The sequence below is a fragment of the Molossus molossus genome, unplaced genomic scaffold (assembly GCF_014108415.1).
Source record: "Molossus molossus isolate mMolMol1 unplaced genomic scaffold, mMolMol1.p scaffold_m16_p_17, whole genome shotgun sequence".
Classification (NCBI taxonomy): Eukaryota; Metazoa; Chordata; class Mammalia; order Chiroptera; family Molossidae; genus Molossus; species Molossus molossus.
In genome coordinates, this window is record NW_023425352.1 from 27,242,140 (window position 1) to 27,260,591 (window position 18,452).

The 18,452-nt window shown below is 48.4% G+C and overlaps 1 protein-coding gene across 1 annotated transcript in view; it reads left to right on the plus strand.

Moving 5' to 3' along the window:
- The first annotated feature begins 7,734 nt into the window (after positions 1-7,734).
- Positions 7,735-18,452, plus strand: part of BLNK (B cell linker) — a 76,977-nt gene continuing 66,259 nt past the window's right edge. Inside the window, exon 1 of the mRNA XM_036264937.1 lies at positions 7,735-7,976. Coding sequence (XP_036120830.1) covers positions 7,930-7,976 — 47 coding nt within the window. The 5' untranslated portion in view covers positions 7,735-7,929. The remainder of the gene's footprint in view (positions 7,977-18,452) is intronic.

Below are 18,452 nucleotides of genomic sequence, written 5' to 3' on the forward strand. Positions count from 1 at the left end.
GCTCTGCCACCTTCTCCTTTCCCAGTGATGCTACTTGAGTCCATACACCTTCCTTTATGGGCCAGCCTTTAGCATTTGCTGAACTTTATTGCCATCTCCCTGTCTCTCTCTGTTAAACATTTAGGATGCGTTCCACAGGCAAATCTGGCCTATTTCATTGGTCACTGTGGCTGGACCATCAACTACTTTGAAGATGGATATTGACAAATGCATTTTTGCTGTTCAGTGGCTATCTGATTTAAGCTCTGTGTACTTAAAATGGCTTGATATTGGCCCTGGCCAATATTTTTTAAAAATTAATGGGAGAATGTCCTCAGGTGAGGATTAACAACAAAAACAAAAGACTTAAATTTGACTGTTGAGGTTAGAGTTTAGAGCATCAGCACATGGACCAAAAGGTCACAGGTTCAAGTCCTGGTCAAGGGCACGTACCTGGGTTGCAGGTTTGATCCCCAGCCTGGTTGGGGTCCTGCGGGAGGCAACCAATCGATGAACCTCTCTCACATTGATGTGTCTTTCATTCTCTCTCTCTCTCTCTCTCTCTGTGTGTGTGTGTGTGTGTGTGTGTGTGTGTGTGTCACCCTCCCTCCCTTCCACTCTATCAAAAATCAATGGGCCTGGCCGGTGTGGTTCAGTGGATTGAGACTTGTCCCATGGACTGAGAGGTCCTGTTTCAATTCCCAGTCAGGGCACATGCCCAGGTTGTGGGCTCGATCCCCAGTAGGAGTACAGGAGGCAGCCGATTGATTTTTCTCACGCACATCGATGTTTTCATCTCTCTCTCTCCCTTCCTCTCTCTAAAATATCAATAAAAACATATTTTTAAAAAATTAATGGGAGAATGTCCTCAGGTGAGGATTAACAATAACAACAAAAGACTTGAATTTGACTGTTGAGATGTTTGCTTTGTGAAGAGAGGACAAATCCAGTTCTCACTTATAGGTACATAGATTTGGCATCCTAACCTAAACCAACGTCATCCTCAATCCAAAAGTAATCAGAGTGTCCGGGATAGCCTTCGAATAAATGCCCCCCCCTTGACCCTTCCTAGTTGACTGCCAGAATTGTGAGCCCTCCAGATAATTTTCAAGATTGTTTCTAAGTAAGACTTGATTGGAAAAGGATCAGTTAAATGAACAACCTTTTAAATTCCACATATAGCCCTTAACACAGATCAAATAAATTGACCTTCCGTGGTTGATGACTCTCAGATGCATGGGTAGAGAAGCGAATTTTACCTTGTGCGAGATTTTCTTACCCAGACCTTAAAGGGAATAAAGTCTAGTCAATGATAAAATGACTCAATTGTCTAGCTCCATTTCACTTCAGCCCTATGTATAAATCTAATTTAATGCTAACAGCCTTCTAGAAAGAAGATCCACAGAGCAGAGGCCTGGCTTCATTCACTTAAATTTCTTCCTGCCTCAGCCTCCTCTCGCCCCCTCTTCCCCGCCCATCTCGTATCCCCTACCTTCTTCTATTTCTGAGTCTTTGCTGTTTCCAGCAGGCTGTTTTCCCTTTATTTTTTATTTATTTATTTTTTTTATCCTCACCCGAGGACATTTTTCCATTTTTTGTACAGACAGAGTGGGAGGGAGAGAGAGGAAGAGAGAGAGAGAAACATCGATGTGAAAGGGACACATCGAGTGGCTGCCACCCGCACGACCAACCAGGGCCGGGGACAAACTGCAACCGAGGTACGTGCCCTTAGCGGGAACCGAACCCGGGTCTCTCCGGACCGCAGGCGGGCGCTCTAACCGCTGAGCCAAACCGGCCAGGGCGGCTGTTTTCCCTTTAGATGATAGCAGCTGAGTCTTCCAAAATATCACAGGAAAGAGGAGGGGGAATTAAAAATATTCCATACTGACCTACCTTCATTGTCTTCACTCTGTTATTCCTTCCTGCTACCTTACTTCCGTTCTCTGCTTTCTAGCGTGCTTAAAGGGGACAGTTGTATAAGGGGCAGCGTATTCAGTGTTTTAAGAATTTTCTTTATAAAGATACTTGGATATGGATTCTCCCCCATCCCACACACTTATGCATTCTCCAAAGATAACATTTTTTTTTTTTATCCTCACCTGAAGACATTTTTTCATTGATTTTTAGGTAGACTGGAAGGGAAGGAGGGAAAGAGAGAGAGAGAAACATCAATGTGAGAGACACATCGATTGGTTGCCTCCCACACAACCCTGACCAGGTGCAGGACCAGACTGCAACCGAGGTACGTGCCCTTGACCAGAATCAAACTCGGGATTCTTTGGTCTTCAGGCATCGCTCTAACCACTGAGCAAACTGGCCAGAGCAAAGATAACATTTTTTTTAAAAGTACCTTTTTGTTAAGATAGGTGTTAAGGAAATTATATGGGTGGTTTGAAAACTTCACCAGACTTTTAAAAAATCCCAAATCGCCTAGTCGGTGTGGCTTCAGCACACTGAGCAGCATCCCCTGGCCTGAGGGGGTCAGGGCACCTGCTGGGGTTGCAGGCTTGATCCCCAGTGGGGGGCGTGCAGGAGGCAGCCAATTGATGTTTCTCTCTCACACCAATGTTTTTATCTTTCTCTCCCTTCCTCTCTCTCTAAAATATTAATTAAAACATATTTTTAAAAAATAAAATAAATAAAAGTAAAAAATCCTGCCCTGGCTGGTTTGGTTCAGCAGTTAGAGCGATGGCCTGAGGACCAAAGAATCACAGGTTTGATTCTGGCCAAAGGCATGTACCTCGGCTGCGGTCCGGTCCTGGCCCTGGTGGGGGTTGTGCGGGAGGCAACCAATCCATGTCTGTCTGTCTCTCTCTCTCTCTCTCTCTCTCTCCCTTTCTCTCTGTCTCTCTCTCCCCCTCTCTCCCTCCCTCCCTTTCTCCCACTCTATCTGAAAGTCAATGGAAAAATATCCTCGGGTGAGGATTAAAAAAATAATAATAAAAATAAATCCAGATGGACTGCCTGGGTAGGACGATAAGGAGACAGAAAACTGGAATCAACAGCCACAGCATCTGCTCTCGAGCACTTCTCCCGGCCCCAGGACCACCCTCCACCCCTGGAAGCCCTGAGCCTCGCCTCGGCTCTCACGTCTCTGACACTCTCACTCGATGGAAGAAAACTCTGCCTCTCCCCTCTTGGCTTCACCGTGGTCCCCATCACCTGGCCTCTGACTGTCTGGGACCCATGTATCTGCCTCCCACCCCGTTTCTGGCTGGTGGCCGGCTGTGTGAGAGTCACACGGAGACATGGATGACATTCCCGCCTGGTTCTAGAAGAAAGGGGAAGACTCTGGGTTCCTTCAGAAGAGTCCGTAGCTGGGAAGGAGAACAGGGGTGTTTGGCTACAGAAGAGTAGGAGGAGGCTGAGCAGTGATCCGGGTGAGGGCTGAGGCTGGAGTGAGCAGGGCAGAGGTGGAACTGTTACAAAGGAGGATCTTGTTGGCAGATTGGCTCTGAGGATGGAAGAGAGGGGAGGAGGGGAAGATGACATAGGCCAGGAACTGTCCATCCTGACTATAGGCTATTGTCACGCTCTTGCCGACCAAGGACTTGGACTAATACCATGAGGAAAGGCTGTCTTCGTCTAAGCTACACTCCAGGCTAATTTGATATATCAAATATTGAGTTTACTGACTAGGTAAAATAGGGAACTGATTTGTCTCACAGAAAGTGAAGTCTGGAGCTCTAAGTGCCTTTGCCCATTTGCTCAAGTTCTCTTCTTCCTTCTTCCTCCCTTCCTTCCCCCCCACCCCCTGCTCCCCACAAAGGAGAACAGAAAGACTGCGACCAGCATCTGCCATACTTCCTTCCTGTCTCTGCCTTTCCCTGGCCTCTGCTGCTCTTTTCCCCACTGGCTTCCCCGCTGGCTCCCTCCCCCATCCGGGCCCTTCCCGGGACTGGCCAGTTAACCACACCGGGTCTGGCAAACAGCCAGCTCCTGCTGCTTTGGCCTTCATGTGTCAGAAAGCTGTCAGGGCCTGTACCTGCAGGGCACCCCCCCCCAGCCCCACCCTCACCCCCACCCCAAGCAAGGGGGCCAGCACAAGAGAGGAAAAGAGAGTGAACGATAGTTCGGGGCTAAGGGCCCTGGCTCAGGCGTCAGGAAGATGAATGGCCTCTGGTAAGTTACGTTACCTTCCTGAGGTTTAGGCTTCACACCATAATACGAGGATGGTAACAGTGCCCACTCACAGAGCTGTGAGGCTGTAGCACCGCAGTAGCGTGGTCAGAATCACCCTGCTTGGTACCAGTGCCATACCTTGCCTACTCTGGCAGTTTACTCAACCAGACCTGGCAAGGGAAAAGCCATCAGCAGGTGGGTGGCGGGACAGAGAGGGGGAACCATGGCTGATCTCCCAGTTCCTGCGAGGACTCAGACTACTTCCAAGGCTCTGTAAACGGCCACAACCAACTAGCCCCCCTTGGGGAAGTGAGCTCGTATGGAAAGATCAAAGGCTTCCCTTCTAGAAACAGAGAGTGTTTCCACTGGTGGAATCCAGTCTGTGCACATTGGCCAGGTCCAGATGCCAAGTCAGAAGGAGCCTGAGCCCTCCTTGAACCCCTTCCTGTCCTTACAGTCGAGAAATGGAGGTCAGGGAGAGGAAGTGATTCCCTCAGGTCATGGTTAAGTTGGTGCCTGATGCCAGGACAGCGCCCTGAACTGAGTCACAGATCCCTCTTGCAAAGCCCTGTGATTCGCAGCTTAGACCATGGAAACAGGCTTGAGTAGCGTAACTTTGGGCTCTACGAATCAGCTTCTTCACCTGTAAAATGAATGTCCTAATACACAGACACGGGAGCATTCAGTAAGCATGTTGTTGTTGTTTTTATCATTAATAGGTGCGGGGAAAAGAGCCCAGGAGAAATCCGGGATGCTTGGATCTTAGTCCAAAGCTTTGGTATAATGTCCTTGTTCTCACGCCTCATCATCGCACAGAGCTAACCGAGAGTTAGCCCGGCTGTCCTGGCTTTGCCCCCTAACTCTAGTCCAGATAGACTTTTATTTGCTTTTGTTAAGTATTTAATGCTGCAGTAGGTGCCTATATACCCACATTTGACTTAAGAAACAGGACACTGACAAGCCCTGAAGCTCTGTGTGCCCTTCCCACCAATCCCACTCCCTGGACACCTGAATGTCACATTTATCGCTCCCTCCCTTGGTTTGACTACATATGCATGTGTCCTAAATTATATATTACTTAGTTGTACATGTCTTTAACCTTAATATGAACAGAATCATATCATATGATCTTTTTTAACTTGTCTTTATTGCTTAAATTATTTTTGTTATTTATCCATACTAATGCAAGTGTAGGTCACTCTATTGAATAGTACTCCACTGCATGAATATGCCACAACTAATTGCTCATTCTCTTGTTGATGGGAAATCTGGTGATGTTCAGTGTTTTATTTTCGATTAGAAATGGGGCTTCAGTGACAGTTCTTGCACATGACCGTGGCGTACATGAAGCACTCTTTGTGCTCAGTTTCGTCCATGATCCATGCTGTGTCACAGGTACAATGTCATTGCACCTACTTATATTTTGATCTGCAGTGTATAGGAATTCTTAATTTTCTTTAAGGTTGGGATTACCCAATTTTCATCTGTTAATCTAGTGATTGATTAATGTTTATGCTCACTGTGCCGTGTGGATAGAGACTGAGTTGTTTACCACGGCAGGTTGTTCTCCACACGCTGTGGAGACCACGGTTAGTGATCTCATTCCTTTTATAAGTCTCAGCTGAGACTTGGCGCCCTTGGCTTCCGCGCTTGCGGAGACCTCCTTGGGAAGCAGGCCACACCTGCAGAGGGCACGTGGCAGCCGGGACCCACACGGCGGTCACACCACACACCGCGTGGGGCGAAATGTCCAGTCTGGAAAAGCAGACTCTCATTTTTATCATGTCAGACTAAATACAGTAAAAAGAAGAAAGAAGTAGCTGTAAAAAGAAAAAGCAGAAGTGCAACTCTTGGCCCTGGTCTTTTTCTCTAGGGAAATCAGAAGCTGCCAGCCCAGGTGCTGAGCAGAGTTGTTAGTTGAGAGAAAGATCAAGTGGTCGCTGGGGTGTACTTGACCATAATTTAGCAGGAACAGGCTGGTTACCATCACCCCGTTCAGCGAAGCTTGGCTTTCCTGATCCTTGATGACATTCGGTGTGCCCTGGTTTCCGTCAGGACCCTGGGGAGAGGGTGTGCAGAGGTCTAGGAACGCCTTCAGGACACACAGCAAGAAAATCAAGCTGCTTGTTTAGGGACAATAAAAGATTGGAGGCGACAACTGCTTGCATTTTTCTCATGAAAACTGCCTGCCCTCTTGCTGGCCTGGCCAATTCAGTGGCTTGGCCAAGCAGAAGGGCCCCACCCTTCAGTAGCTCTGGGGATTCAGCTCCTGAACATCTGGGTGAACTAGCAATTCAGATGCAGTACGCGAATGTAGGTAATCAAGATGTGCCTGGAGAAACACAGAACCTCTGCACAGAGGCGGGATGACACCCATCTGCTGCTTCCACCACTGCTGCCCCCCCCCCCCCCCCCCCCCCCCCCCCCCCCCCCGTCTCCTCTCCTCTGTCTCTTCCTCCTCTATCTTGGGTCTGTAACAGGAGAGGAACCTAGGAGCCCTCTGCTTTGTCCTTTCTGTGTGTTTTTCAGACCCGGGAGAGAATGTCACCTGGACAAATGTGGGAATGTGCGCCTACTTCACAAAGGTGAGCAGGGCATTCCTGTTGGCTACCAGGAAGTGTGTCTACGTATTAAAGGAATGGTTCCCCTTATTTATTTCCTCCCTGACCCTAAACTGTCTTCTGCTCTCTAAATAACAAACAAATCAGAGGTCTTTAAAATAGGTCAAAGAAACACTCAAGTCTTCCAGAAGGGAAGCGGACCTCTCTGGATGGGTCCGCCCCGCAGGTGTGCTTCCCTCCTCCCTGCGCCTCGCCCCACCCGCCGTGCTTGGGGTGCCCTTCCTGCGCCCAGGTCTGCACGCCACTGGGTCTGGTGAGGGGATGACAGTGAGCAGTGGGTGAGGGCAGAAGGGGACAAAGGCAGTCAGCAGAGTGGTGCTCTGTTTTTGGGGGGACTTCCAAATGGCCTGCTGTCAGAATTGCATTGTCGGGAGATGGTTAGATTTGGTTTTGGCTGACCTTTGGGTACATTCTGGTTTTGTCTGAAAGCATCTGATAAGCAGGACACACATCTGATGTTGGAAAGCCTTTTCCAGGTCACCTGTCTATTTCTACCTTGCCTAGGGAAGTGTGCATCCCATTGTAGATAGGTCTTCAGGAAAAGAAAACTCTGATACTCCGGGTAGACTGTTACCTGAGTACCCTGTGTCACTGCCAAGGCGGATATTTACTTTAAAAATATTTCGAAGGTGGAAGGGGTGAGCAGAGCAATATAAAAATGCCATTTTCATATCATGATTCTTCAAGTGGAAAAGTTTACCCATGACTTTATGCAAATGAGCATAAAGTTCCAAAGAAACCTTCAGATGGATTTGCTTATTCTGCCTTTTTTTTGAGCCCAGGAAGCTGCTGGGGACACCTGCTGCAAACAGGACTGGATGTGTTTGAGACAACAGGAAGCAGTGACCAGCCAGAGCTTGCCTGACCTGGTTACAAATCTGGTTATAAAAGAAAGCAGCTGGAAAGATATTTGCATGTCCAATAGGTTTCATGATTAAAGTTTACACAATGTGGAGTAGTCAGCCGAGCTGGCTGGCTACCCAGATCACATGATTATGTAGAAACATGAAACTTGACTATGTGTTCGAGCAAGTTTTACTTCTCCCTGGTACAAGGGTGCTTGCCAGCAGTCTGCACTCTCAGAAATCACACTCAAGTGGCTGGGCTCCTGAGATCAAAGGTTTACCATGCGACTCCCTAGAAGGGCCAAGGACTGCTGACGTGACCACTGGACGGTTATTTGTGGCTCTTATCTTTATCAAAAAGAATGGACAAGCTTAATAAAATAACTGTCCCTGCCAGTCAGAAGCTGAGGTAAGATTTTTCCCCATTCAATACTTCTTCATTTTCTTCTCTTCCTTCTTCTGCTTTTTCCCAATGATATTACTGCATCTCAGAAAAACTGAAACCCTGGAATACTAGTTCTAAGACAGCGGGTAGCAACTGCTACAGGGGAGTGGACAGAATTCACAAAGAATTTTGTAGGGACAAGTGGGATTATTCTGGCTGGCTTTCGCCAGTGATAAAGGGTAAAGCTCTGGAGAAACAATGGAAAGAAATGCCAAAGGTTTATATGCTACAGAAGGTCAGCTTTCAGCGTCTGGATACAACAAGCTTTTTCTAAGGAAAGGTCTGACCTGACCCTCTGCAGTTTCCTGCTGGATTACTGCGCAACTCAAGGATGCTGTGGGCGTTTGTGCTCATCACAGCTTTGCTGTCTCCTATGTATTTTGTGAGAATATTTCACAAGTGTTTTGGGGAGATTGCATCTGTTTCTCTCATGTCCTCGCCTCACTGTGACAATTCTCTATGAAAAGCCACTTAGAATGAATACAACAGAATGACCCAGGGTCAAGAATCAAGGAACTTCTTTGATCTATGGAAAAGGTAACTTCCCACATGTTGAGTTTGAAAGTCTTCTTTTTGTTTCATTGTAAAGGCACCATGGTTTTTGAAGACTGGAACTGTTAAATGTTCAAAGTCTGTTTTATATTCCAACTGCCATTTGCATTTCAGTTGTTCACGGGGTGATGTGACCCGTGTGGCAAGTAAGTTATCACAAATATTAATGAGCTAGAGAACTAGAGCTTTCGAGACCAAATGTCAGAGAAATTAGCCTGGCATTGGCAGAAGGCCAGCCCTCCATAGTTAGGCATGGGTCTTACACCTGGCAGGTGCTTGGCAAATGGCAGTTTGAAATGAACTCGATCTGGAATCAGTAGCAGCATCGCCGTGGACAGCCATGTTGTTGATTACTCCTGTCTGATCTGCAATTACAGGAGACAAGAAGGTGCCTCAGTCCAGCCCTTGGTCTCCAGTCTCTATGCTCTCAAGGGAGCAGGGCAGGTAAACAATAGGAGTAATAAGTGACAGCATAGCTGGAAAAGGTTTCAGGGAAGTGTTTGCTTCGAGAGTTAAGCTTTGAAAATATCTTCTACTTGGTTGGTTGCCTTTTTGTTTTGTCGGTGGTTTCTTTTTGCTGTGCAGAAGCTTTTTAGTTTGATGTACAGATGATGTATCATAGACATGTACACTTGAAACCTACATAATCTTACTTACCAATGTCACCCCAAAAAATTTAATTTAAAAAACAAAGAGCTAGGCTTTGAGAGGCAGGTAAGATAAAAGGAGAGGAAAAGTATTTTGTGCTGGGAGGGAGGAAATACAGAAGCTGACCCTTGGTGCTGGACTTGAATATGATCCATTGTGGGATGATGAGAGCTCTCTGCCCAGCAGACACTACAGAGTAGGGCATGTGGGACCTGAAGTTCCTGATAAGGCTGGATAAATGGGGTGGGGCCAGATTGCAAAGGACAGCGAGGGCTCTAACCACAAGGTCGGAGAACGGGTTACACTGTTAGACGTGTCACGCCAGCAAGCTAATGGGAGGCTGGCAGGATGGACTGGAAGGGGAGGGAAACTGGAGGCTTAAGCAGCCCAAGCATCTACTGGCACAGGCCTGGATTTGGGGCACAGCAGTGAGGAGAGGTAGGGCAGATGTGCCAAAGGAGCTAACAAGGAATGGGTATTAGGGCTTCTCCCACTGGGCAGGGGGGTTTTCCAAAGGTCCTTTTCAGAGGTAGTCCATAACCTGGAGCTATGCTAAGTCTTAGAACCTCTTTCAGGAAATTCAGATGGGAATTTAATTAAAGAAAGGCAATAAATAAAACCTAAGTCACTTGATGCTCCCTCCTTCTGGGACAAAATCCAGCTTGATCACAGAGCAGTCATAGATAATATACAACCATAGATTATGGGGTAGAAAAACAAAATTATATTGTGGATAATCATACAGTGCACTCATGTGCTTAGGCAGAAATAACTTTTTTTTCCCCACTTGGTTATTCAGTGTCTTTACAGAATTGGCCTGTTTTGGTAAAATGTGCATTGTCAACGTGGAACCTTCCAAGGAAATGAAATTGTAAGCACAGTGGACTTGAAGCACCATCTTAAATCTTTTCCTGTAATCGCATGGGAGAGTGAGGAATAGGTAGATGAATCACTTGATCCCTGTTGTTTATATCCTCTGTCCCGACGGGTTAACACCAGTTCAAAAGGTTGCCTAACTGCAATTACTTGGCACCAGATGACAATATAAATGAAGAGTTGTGTTTATACTCTTCGGTTTATGAGAGTTTATAGGAGACTTTGCTTGAATTCTTAGCCACAGAAATAGAAAGATAGTGAGTATCCATCAAGGATGGCTAAAATGGATGACCCTGATCTAGGTGGTATAGTCCCAGGGCTGAAAAGAAACTGGAGACAGAAGGAGTGACCAGGAGGAGAGGGGGAAAGAATCAACCAAGGGAAGGAGCACAGGCAGAATTGGGGAAAAAACAAGGGACTCTCACAATGAAGGAGAAAAAGAAGGTTCCTAGATGAACACCGTGGAGGATAAGGATTCACCCTGAAGCTGTGCTGTGGAAAATTTGAGGAAGGCAAGGTGGTTACGTTATCTGTGACCATAGAAATGTGTGAGCACAGATTCTCCCTTTTTCTCCCCATTGAGGCAGCGCACGAAGTAGGTTTCTCTGTTAGTAGGAATTCAAAACTCTCAGGATCTTTTTGCCGATTTTTAGTCATGATTCTCCCTGGATTTTATAAGATAATGATATCATCAGAAACCAAGCTAAGACCTGGTTTCTCGATCCTTCCACAGTAAACACTTCTATGGTCATAAAAAGCTTACACGACTAGGCAAACATTTCAAAGTTACAATTCTGAGCACATTGACTATGTTATTTTCAAGTTAGTGAAACTAGTTTGAAAAGGGAATTTTATATTTTTATACCTTTAAGAACCTCCCGAGATTCATCATCTGTGTCTTTGCAGTACCCACAAACACATATTCACGTACGGTTAGCAAATGCAGAGGGTCTTGAACATGAGTGTGGTTAAGCCAAGTCTCCCCAGTCCTTATCTTATTGCTTAAAGAGTACAGTATTTTTCAGTCAAACTAACATATGTGTAACGTTAGGAACGTTTATTTCAGCTCCCTGGTCCCAGTTTCTCCTCTGCAGCTGGTAAGATAGAACAGTATCGATCTCAGATAGCTGTTGAAAGGCTTGAAGACATTATTTTCTGAAGTACTGACTCATAGTGATCCTGGCACATAGTAATTATTGGATTTAAAAATGGTAGTTACTACACTGAGCAAAATAAGCCAGTTGAGAAAGACAAGTACCACATGAGCTCACTTATTTGTGGAACATAATGAACAAAATAAGCTGTCGACCAAAAGAGACCCAGAATCACAGAAGTAGGGAACAGACTGACAAACCTCAGAGGGATGGGGTGGGGGGAGGTGAGGGGTGGGGAGAGATAAACCAAAGACTGTATATGCACATATGCACAACCAATGGACACGAACATTAGGCTGGGGAAGGTAGGAAGGGGGTGAGAGCAGGAAGGAGGGGGTCAATGGGGAAAAAAGGGGGACATCTATAATCCTTTCAACAATATAAAAATGGCAGTTATTAATACCAATATTATTATTCTTATGAATTCTGTAGGCATGCAATTGATTTTCTGAACATAAACATGGTACTTTACATTGATCCTTGATAAATTTCATGTGAATTTCAGTTCTTCTTTTTGGCTATTTTGGTTATTTTACCTGTTGATTCTGACATCTGTGGCATTAAGCTTTTCATGGACGGTAGATGTGACAAACATCCCTTCTCCACCTTAATCTAAGTGGCTAATACAACTGTTGAGCACGACAGAAGCCTGTCATGGGTGCCCGGGCCTTAATGCCAGGACTCCCACTTGGAGATCTAACAGATTCGGGGATAGAACTTCTCTTCTCGGGTCTTGGAATTCTCAACTGAAGTTTCCAGTTACTTGACTTACCAATTTCAGTTCTTCAGAAACAAATTCACCTTCATTTCAGCTTTCTGCCACTAGCGCCCTATCTCGTCCTTCTTTTTTTTCCACTTTAAATCCGTTTATTGACAGTAACACAACACACTTGCCTCCCTGACACCCCCACCCCCCTCACCCAGACTAGATCTCTTCCTTTCCCGTTAGAACAAGCTGTTCCTTGACAAAGAAAAGGGCAGTCCACCTCTACAAGCCCAGTGCCACCCCTAGGCCCTATGGAGCAGGGTCTCAGGCACTATTCAGAACCTGTTAGAAGGGTGGGTTAAAGGGGTATGCAGTTAGCACTGTACTCAGCCAGGCAAAGGCATCCAGTCCTTAAGAACAGATTCTCCCCTTCAATCCCCCAGGCTCTGAGTTGCTATTCCTCTTCCTTTCTGCTCTTTGTGATCCAGGAAGGAGACATTCTGGGCCCCGGACCTGTAGCCAGTAGCAAGACCTCCTGTCCGTGATCTGAGAATTGGAGTTTGGCTAGTCTTTTTTAAGGCCCAGGAACCCCCCCAAAAAAAGCCCTGGTGGTGGGAGTGAACTTCAATGCCCCTATTTAAAATGCACTGATAACACAAATGCCAGAGTAACACTAAGCTGTAAAGAAGGAAGGGTCAGACCTACTTTCTCCAGGCCAGACACAAATGCACAGAGAAGCCCAGGTGGAGTATCAAAAAACAACTCAAGGACACTGATGCACAGGGGCTGAAAAGCCTATATTCAGGAGCCCCTGCGGTGACAGGAAGCAAGGAAAGAAAATACACGAGTCTTAAAAAACAATAAAGAAAGCCCAACAGCTGGGGAGCCTGAGACTGACAGTACTGCCCACCAGCCCTCCAGGCCTTGCCCGGACCCAGAGTGTCCCTCCCGTCTAGGCAATGTCCCCCCCCTAGGCTAGATAGAGCACATCACACAGCGCAGTTTAAAAAGCATCTAATGCCAGTTCATAAACATCTTCATTTACTATTGGTGATTACATGTGAATAATATGTTTATACTGTTCTTTATGGAAAACAATTTCAACGAGTCACCTCCAAGAACACAATAGGCAACCCTCACCCTGAGCCCCTCCACGTCCTTCTCTAGACAGCAAGGAGACCCCTCCTCTGTCCCAGGGCTGCCTAACTTCTCCCCTTTCCCCACTGTGGCTCTTGGGCAAAGCATCCTCTGACCATTAGTCCTCATCGGACAAGTTCTGGTCCAGGGGGTAAACCATGAACATCACATCTGGCCGTATCTCGTCCTTCTTGTGTCTGTCAACAGTATCATCTGATTCACTCTCTCGGCACCCCCACTCACCTACCACATGTGCAGTCTCTCCTTCATGATTCTCCCCTATATGCCCCTGTCTTTCCTTCTCTGCCATGACATTCTGGATAGACTCTTATCTGTCCAGTGTCCCCCAGCTACAAAATAAGGAGTTTGGACCAGACAATTCCCAAAGTCCCTCTCAACTTGGATGCTGTGTAATCCTTTAGGCATGGAAACCATACTTAACATATATTACATACCCTAACACTGTCATTTTATCCTAACCCTCAGGAAATATTCCCTGATTGAATTATCAATGTATTTGAGACCAACAGTTTTCAAAATAATTTAAAGTTCTTTTCTTATTGCTTTGAAAGCTGCCCATTTCTGAACACTGGGGTCAGAGGATGATGTTAGACAGCATCCCGATGAGAGTATTGAGAACGTAGCTCTGCTGTATTTAACAAGGACAATACAATCGGAGCCAAAAGGGCTGGACTCCAACTGCCAGTTACTAGCTATGGGTCCTGCAGAAGTCACTCAACTTCTCTAAGCCTCGGTTTCCTCAACTTTCAAATAAAACTAGAGATGCCTTCTTCACAGGCTTGTGGTGAAGACCTAATAAGATACCTTGGACTGAAGTGCACTGAATAATTTTGTCCATGGTCAGTATAACAAGTAAATACAAAGAGAACACGACAACCACTACTTCAACCCACCCATCACAAGTGACCATTTGCTGTCTCACTTCCTCCCCTTGGGAACAGATCCAACCCCCTTTAACTGGAGTGGGAAGCAGAGCAGGCCGCTGTCGGGGGGCTCATGGTGGGTGAAGCACCTCTTGAGTACACAGGTGTCTGGGGGCATCTCTCCTCTCCTTTACACACTTAGGTTGGCGCCACTGTGGATGTGGGGAGGCAAAAAGGAGGCATACATAGCATCTGATGGCAGAGAGTAGACAGACTTCCTGGAAGTATGGCTTCTCATTCTCCACATCGCATTATTTCCTCTGAGGATCTGCCCAGCTGGGCCATTTTGTGTCACACCAATGGATGGACTATTCAGACAAAGCCTCTTTGTCCTTATGGACAAGCTACACGGGAGCGACATTATTAGAAATTTGTTAAGATGTGTGGATCTCAGGACCTTCAGCTAAGAAAACTCAAGGCACTCTCTCATTCATGGCTGTGCCAGGAAAACCCTAAACCAGAGCCCACATATCCAAGGCACGCCCTCTCCTGAATCCAGTAATCACCTGTGTGCCGTGTCTGAACAAAGTCCTTCTTCATGCAGCTGGTCTCCCAGTGGCCTATGATGCAACTAAGTAGGTTTCCAAGAACTGAGCCACAAATACCTTCCACCCGTCTCCTCCATCACTGGCTTGGAGGAGGCTGGGCTGGCACCAAACGCTTCGGGCACACGTTTACAGACAGTCTCTTGCTTCCCCCCCAACAGATGACTAACTTCTTTTGTTCTGTGTAGAACTCACTAGTTTGGTTCATTTTCAAAGAAGATCTAACTATCGCCCTTATGCAATGACATCAAATAATCTAGGCTTGTTAAAGAATATTGTTAAGAGAAAAAAAAAGAAAGAAATTAAATAACAGCCTGTTGTAGGGAAATGGAAACACTGGATGGCTTTCTTTGTCTTTTTTAACAAACCCCTGCTGTTCCCCAGGACATAGCTGCATCGTTTACATAGGTGGTTCTCTACCAGGGACAGTTTAGCCCTCGAGGGGACATATGATTGTCACAGTTGGGGAGGGAGGCTATGGGCACCTAGTAGTAGATGTTGGGGTGCTTCTAAACATCTTACATTGTACAGAGCAGAGCTCACAGCAAAGAATTATCTGGCCCCAAATGTCAGTAGTGCTACCGTTGAAAAACTGATGCAGACCAAGCAGCACCTATCCATTTGTATGTTTATAGTGACAGTATGTATTTAAAGGTTAGAATATAGTGTATGTAACTGCAGCTGATGCAGCCTCTGCTCACTGAACTGATTTTCCTCTGTAGGGGATGGTGTGAGTAAGCAGGACTTGCCAAGGGGAAGGGCTAGAAGTACTTGGGCCCGTATTTCAATAGGTTGTTTTTTTCTAAAAAAATTTTCACGTCCAACAAAACTAGATTCCATGGACTATATGCACCATTGAGGGAGATGTTGTTCTTTCCTGGGTAAAGAAATGGGAGCAGAAAAAAAATTGCAAATATAAGGTCATTTTGGAATAGTCTCTGTTTCTAACTCTGTAAGTAGACTTGGCGAACCTTGAGTGGAAACCCTTAGAGTTGTAACAAAAAGCAAATTAAGTGATAACATAGCTGTTAAGAAGTGCAAGGGCTTACAGATCTGACCCAATGACCAAATTCTGGCAGAGGTGGACATGCTGTTCATGTCCTGGTGCAGCTTGTGTTGCCCTGAGGTCCATGGGTAGAACTGCCTGATAAGGACAAATCAAGGTATGGAGAGGGATGGCGTGTATGTGTGTCCATCTTTCATGCCTTCTCCGTCACGTTTGATGATTCTGCAGCTTGTCTGTGAGGCACGGATTTGGAGTAACTCTTCCATCAGCAGGGATAGTTTCTGCTGCAGTGTTCACCCTCTTTTGCCTGGTCTCCCTGGGGCCAGTGATGTATATTTTGTAAAACTGATGGATGGGTTTTGAGGGTACAAGTTAAAAAAAAAAAAGCTTATTCCAGTTCTATTATAAAGCAATCATGTATCTCACCCTTACCCCACGCCATCACTTTGTAAGTTGGTGCTGATCTTATCCAGAGGTCAGAAACAGTTTGCCTGATTCTCTTATGCTATTGGGAATGGTGAGAGGACATATCCGTGAGGGATCCGAGCTGGCGTGGGGCTGCTGTCTAATGTAATGTCAGATGCTCCAGGCTCCTGCTTGATCCCAGATTCTGCCTCCAAGCTAAAGGGGCTCCAGGGCTCTTGGCAACTATAGAAATGGCCTTGCCAAGGAAATATTTTCAGTCCACTGAACCAGACAGCTGAGAGCTGTCTGCTCCCCAAAAGCTCCTCCCACAAGCTCTCCTGGACTGACCACCTCCTCCTCCCTGTCCCACCTCACCTCCCTTCGGAAAGGGCATCCTTCAGCAGCCACACCTGCAGGCTTTATTTAACTTAAATTTTTTACAACCCTTTATGGTCTAGGCCCCTAAACAGGCCATTTTCCTTCAGTCCAGCATGACTATTTCAGTGCTCATTTCAAAAGCCAGGCAAGGAAGCCAGCTTCAGGGACATGCTGTACCTCCTCGGAGAGTCATGCTTCTCCATTAGCCGCTTTCCTGAGAAAGAAACTCATAACCCCTGGGGTGTCCCTGCCTCCCCCAGGCTAGCTGGGGCCCCAGACCTGCTCCATCCAAATCACATCCCTTCCCACAGTGCAGGGAACATGCAGCAGAGGCCACTGAGCTTCCCGGAGGTATGGCCACGCCCTCGCCAGGCCCCGTGCCCCCAGGGCCCCGTGCCCCCAGGGCCCCGTGCTCCCAGGGCCCCGTGCCCCCAGAGCCCCGTGCTCCCAGAGCTCGTGCTCCCAGGGCCCCGTCCTCCCAGGGCTCCGTCCTCCCAGGGCTCCGTGCTCCCAGGGCCCCGTGCACCCAGGGCTCCATCCTCCCAGGGCCCCGTGCCCCCAGAGCCCCGTGCTCCCAGAGCTCGTGCTCCCAGGGCCCCGTGCCCCCAGAGCCCCGTGCTCCCAGAGCTCGTGCTCCCAGGGCCCCGTCCTCCCAGGGCTCCGTCCTCCCAGGGCCCCGTGCCCCCAGAGCCCCGTGCTCCCAGAGCTCGTGCTCCAGGGCCCCGTCCTCCCAGAGCTCGTGCTCCCAGGGCCCCGTGCCCCCAGAGCCCCGTGCTCCCACAGCTCGTGCTCCCAGAGCTCGTGCTCCCAGGGCCCCGTGCCCCCAGAGCCCCGTGCTCCCACAGCTCGTGCTCCCAGGGCTCCGTTCTCCCAGGGCTCCGTGCTCCCAGGGCCCCGTGCACCCAGGGCTCCATCCTCCCAGGGCCCCGTGCCCCCAGAGCCCCGTGCTCCCAGAGCTCGTGCTCCCAGGGCCCCGTGCCCCCAGAGCCCCGTGCTCCCAGAGCTCGTGCTCCCAGGGCCCCGTCCTCCCAGGGCTCCGTCCTCCCAGGGCCCCGTGCCCCCAGAGCCCCGTGCTCCCAGAGCTCGTGCTCCCAGGGCCCCGTCCTCCCAGAGCTCGTGCTCCCAGGGCCCCGTGCCCCCAGAGCCCCGTGCTCCCACAGCTCGTGCTCCCAGAGCTCATGCTCCCAGGGCCCCGTGCCCCCAGAGCCCCGTGCTCCCACAGCTCGTGCTCCCAGGGCCCCGTCCTCCCAGGGCTCCGTCCTCCCAGGGCTCCGTGCTCCCAGGGCCCCGTCCTCCCAGGGCTCCATCCTCCCAGGGCCCCGTGCCCCCAGAGCCCCGTGCTCCCAGAGCTCGTGCTCCCAGGGCCCCGTGCCCCCAGAGCCCCGTGCTCCCAGAGCTCGTGCTCCCAGAGCTCGTGCTCCCAGGGCCCCGTCCTCCCAGGGCTCCGTCCTCCCAGGGCTCCGTGCTCCCAGGGCCCCGTCCTCCCAGGGCTCCGTGCTCCCAGAGCCCCGTGCTCCCAGAGCTCCGTGCTCCCAGGGCCCCGTCCTCCCAGGGCTCCGTCCTCCCAGGGCTCCGTCCTCCCAGGGCCTCGTGCTCCCAGGGCCCCGTGCTCCCAGAGCTCCATGCTCGGGTTAATGCTCTGCTATCGCAGTCTTGAAATTCTGAATAACTTTCAACGAGGAGCCTTGCATTTTCATGGTATCCTGGGCCCCAGAAAGTATGTAGCCAGTGCTGGCCACAAGTTCCACGAGCCATGAGGCTGAGCCTGCTCCCCCTGCAATGTGTAGGGGCACAAACATCAGTGGAGAAGCCCCAACCCAGATCATAGAAGTTTACCTGCCCAGAGTGGTCAAGCTACCTGTTCAAGCTCACACCAGCAAAGCCTGTTCTAGAACTACACCTCAATGTTTGTCTGCTAGGAAGAGAGTAGGCCACACCCTCTCTTTTTTCTTCTGTGTCATTTACCAGCCAATAAAACAGCCTCAATAAGCCTCAATTTTTTTTAGACTTTTTTTTTTAATTAAAAGGCAACTGCTCTGGCAGGCGTGCCCAGTGGTTAGAGCCTCAGCCTGTGCACCAAAGGGTCATG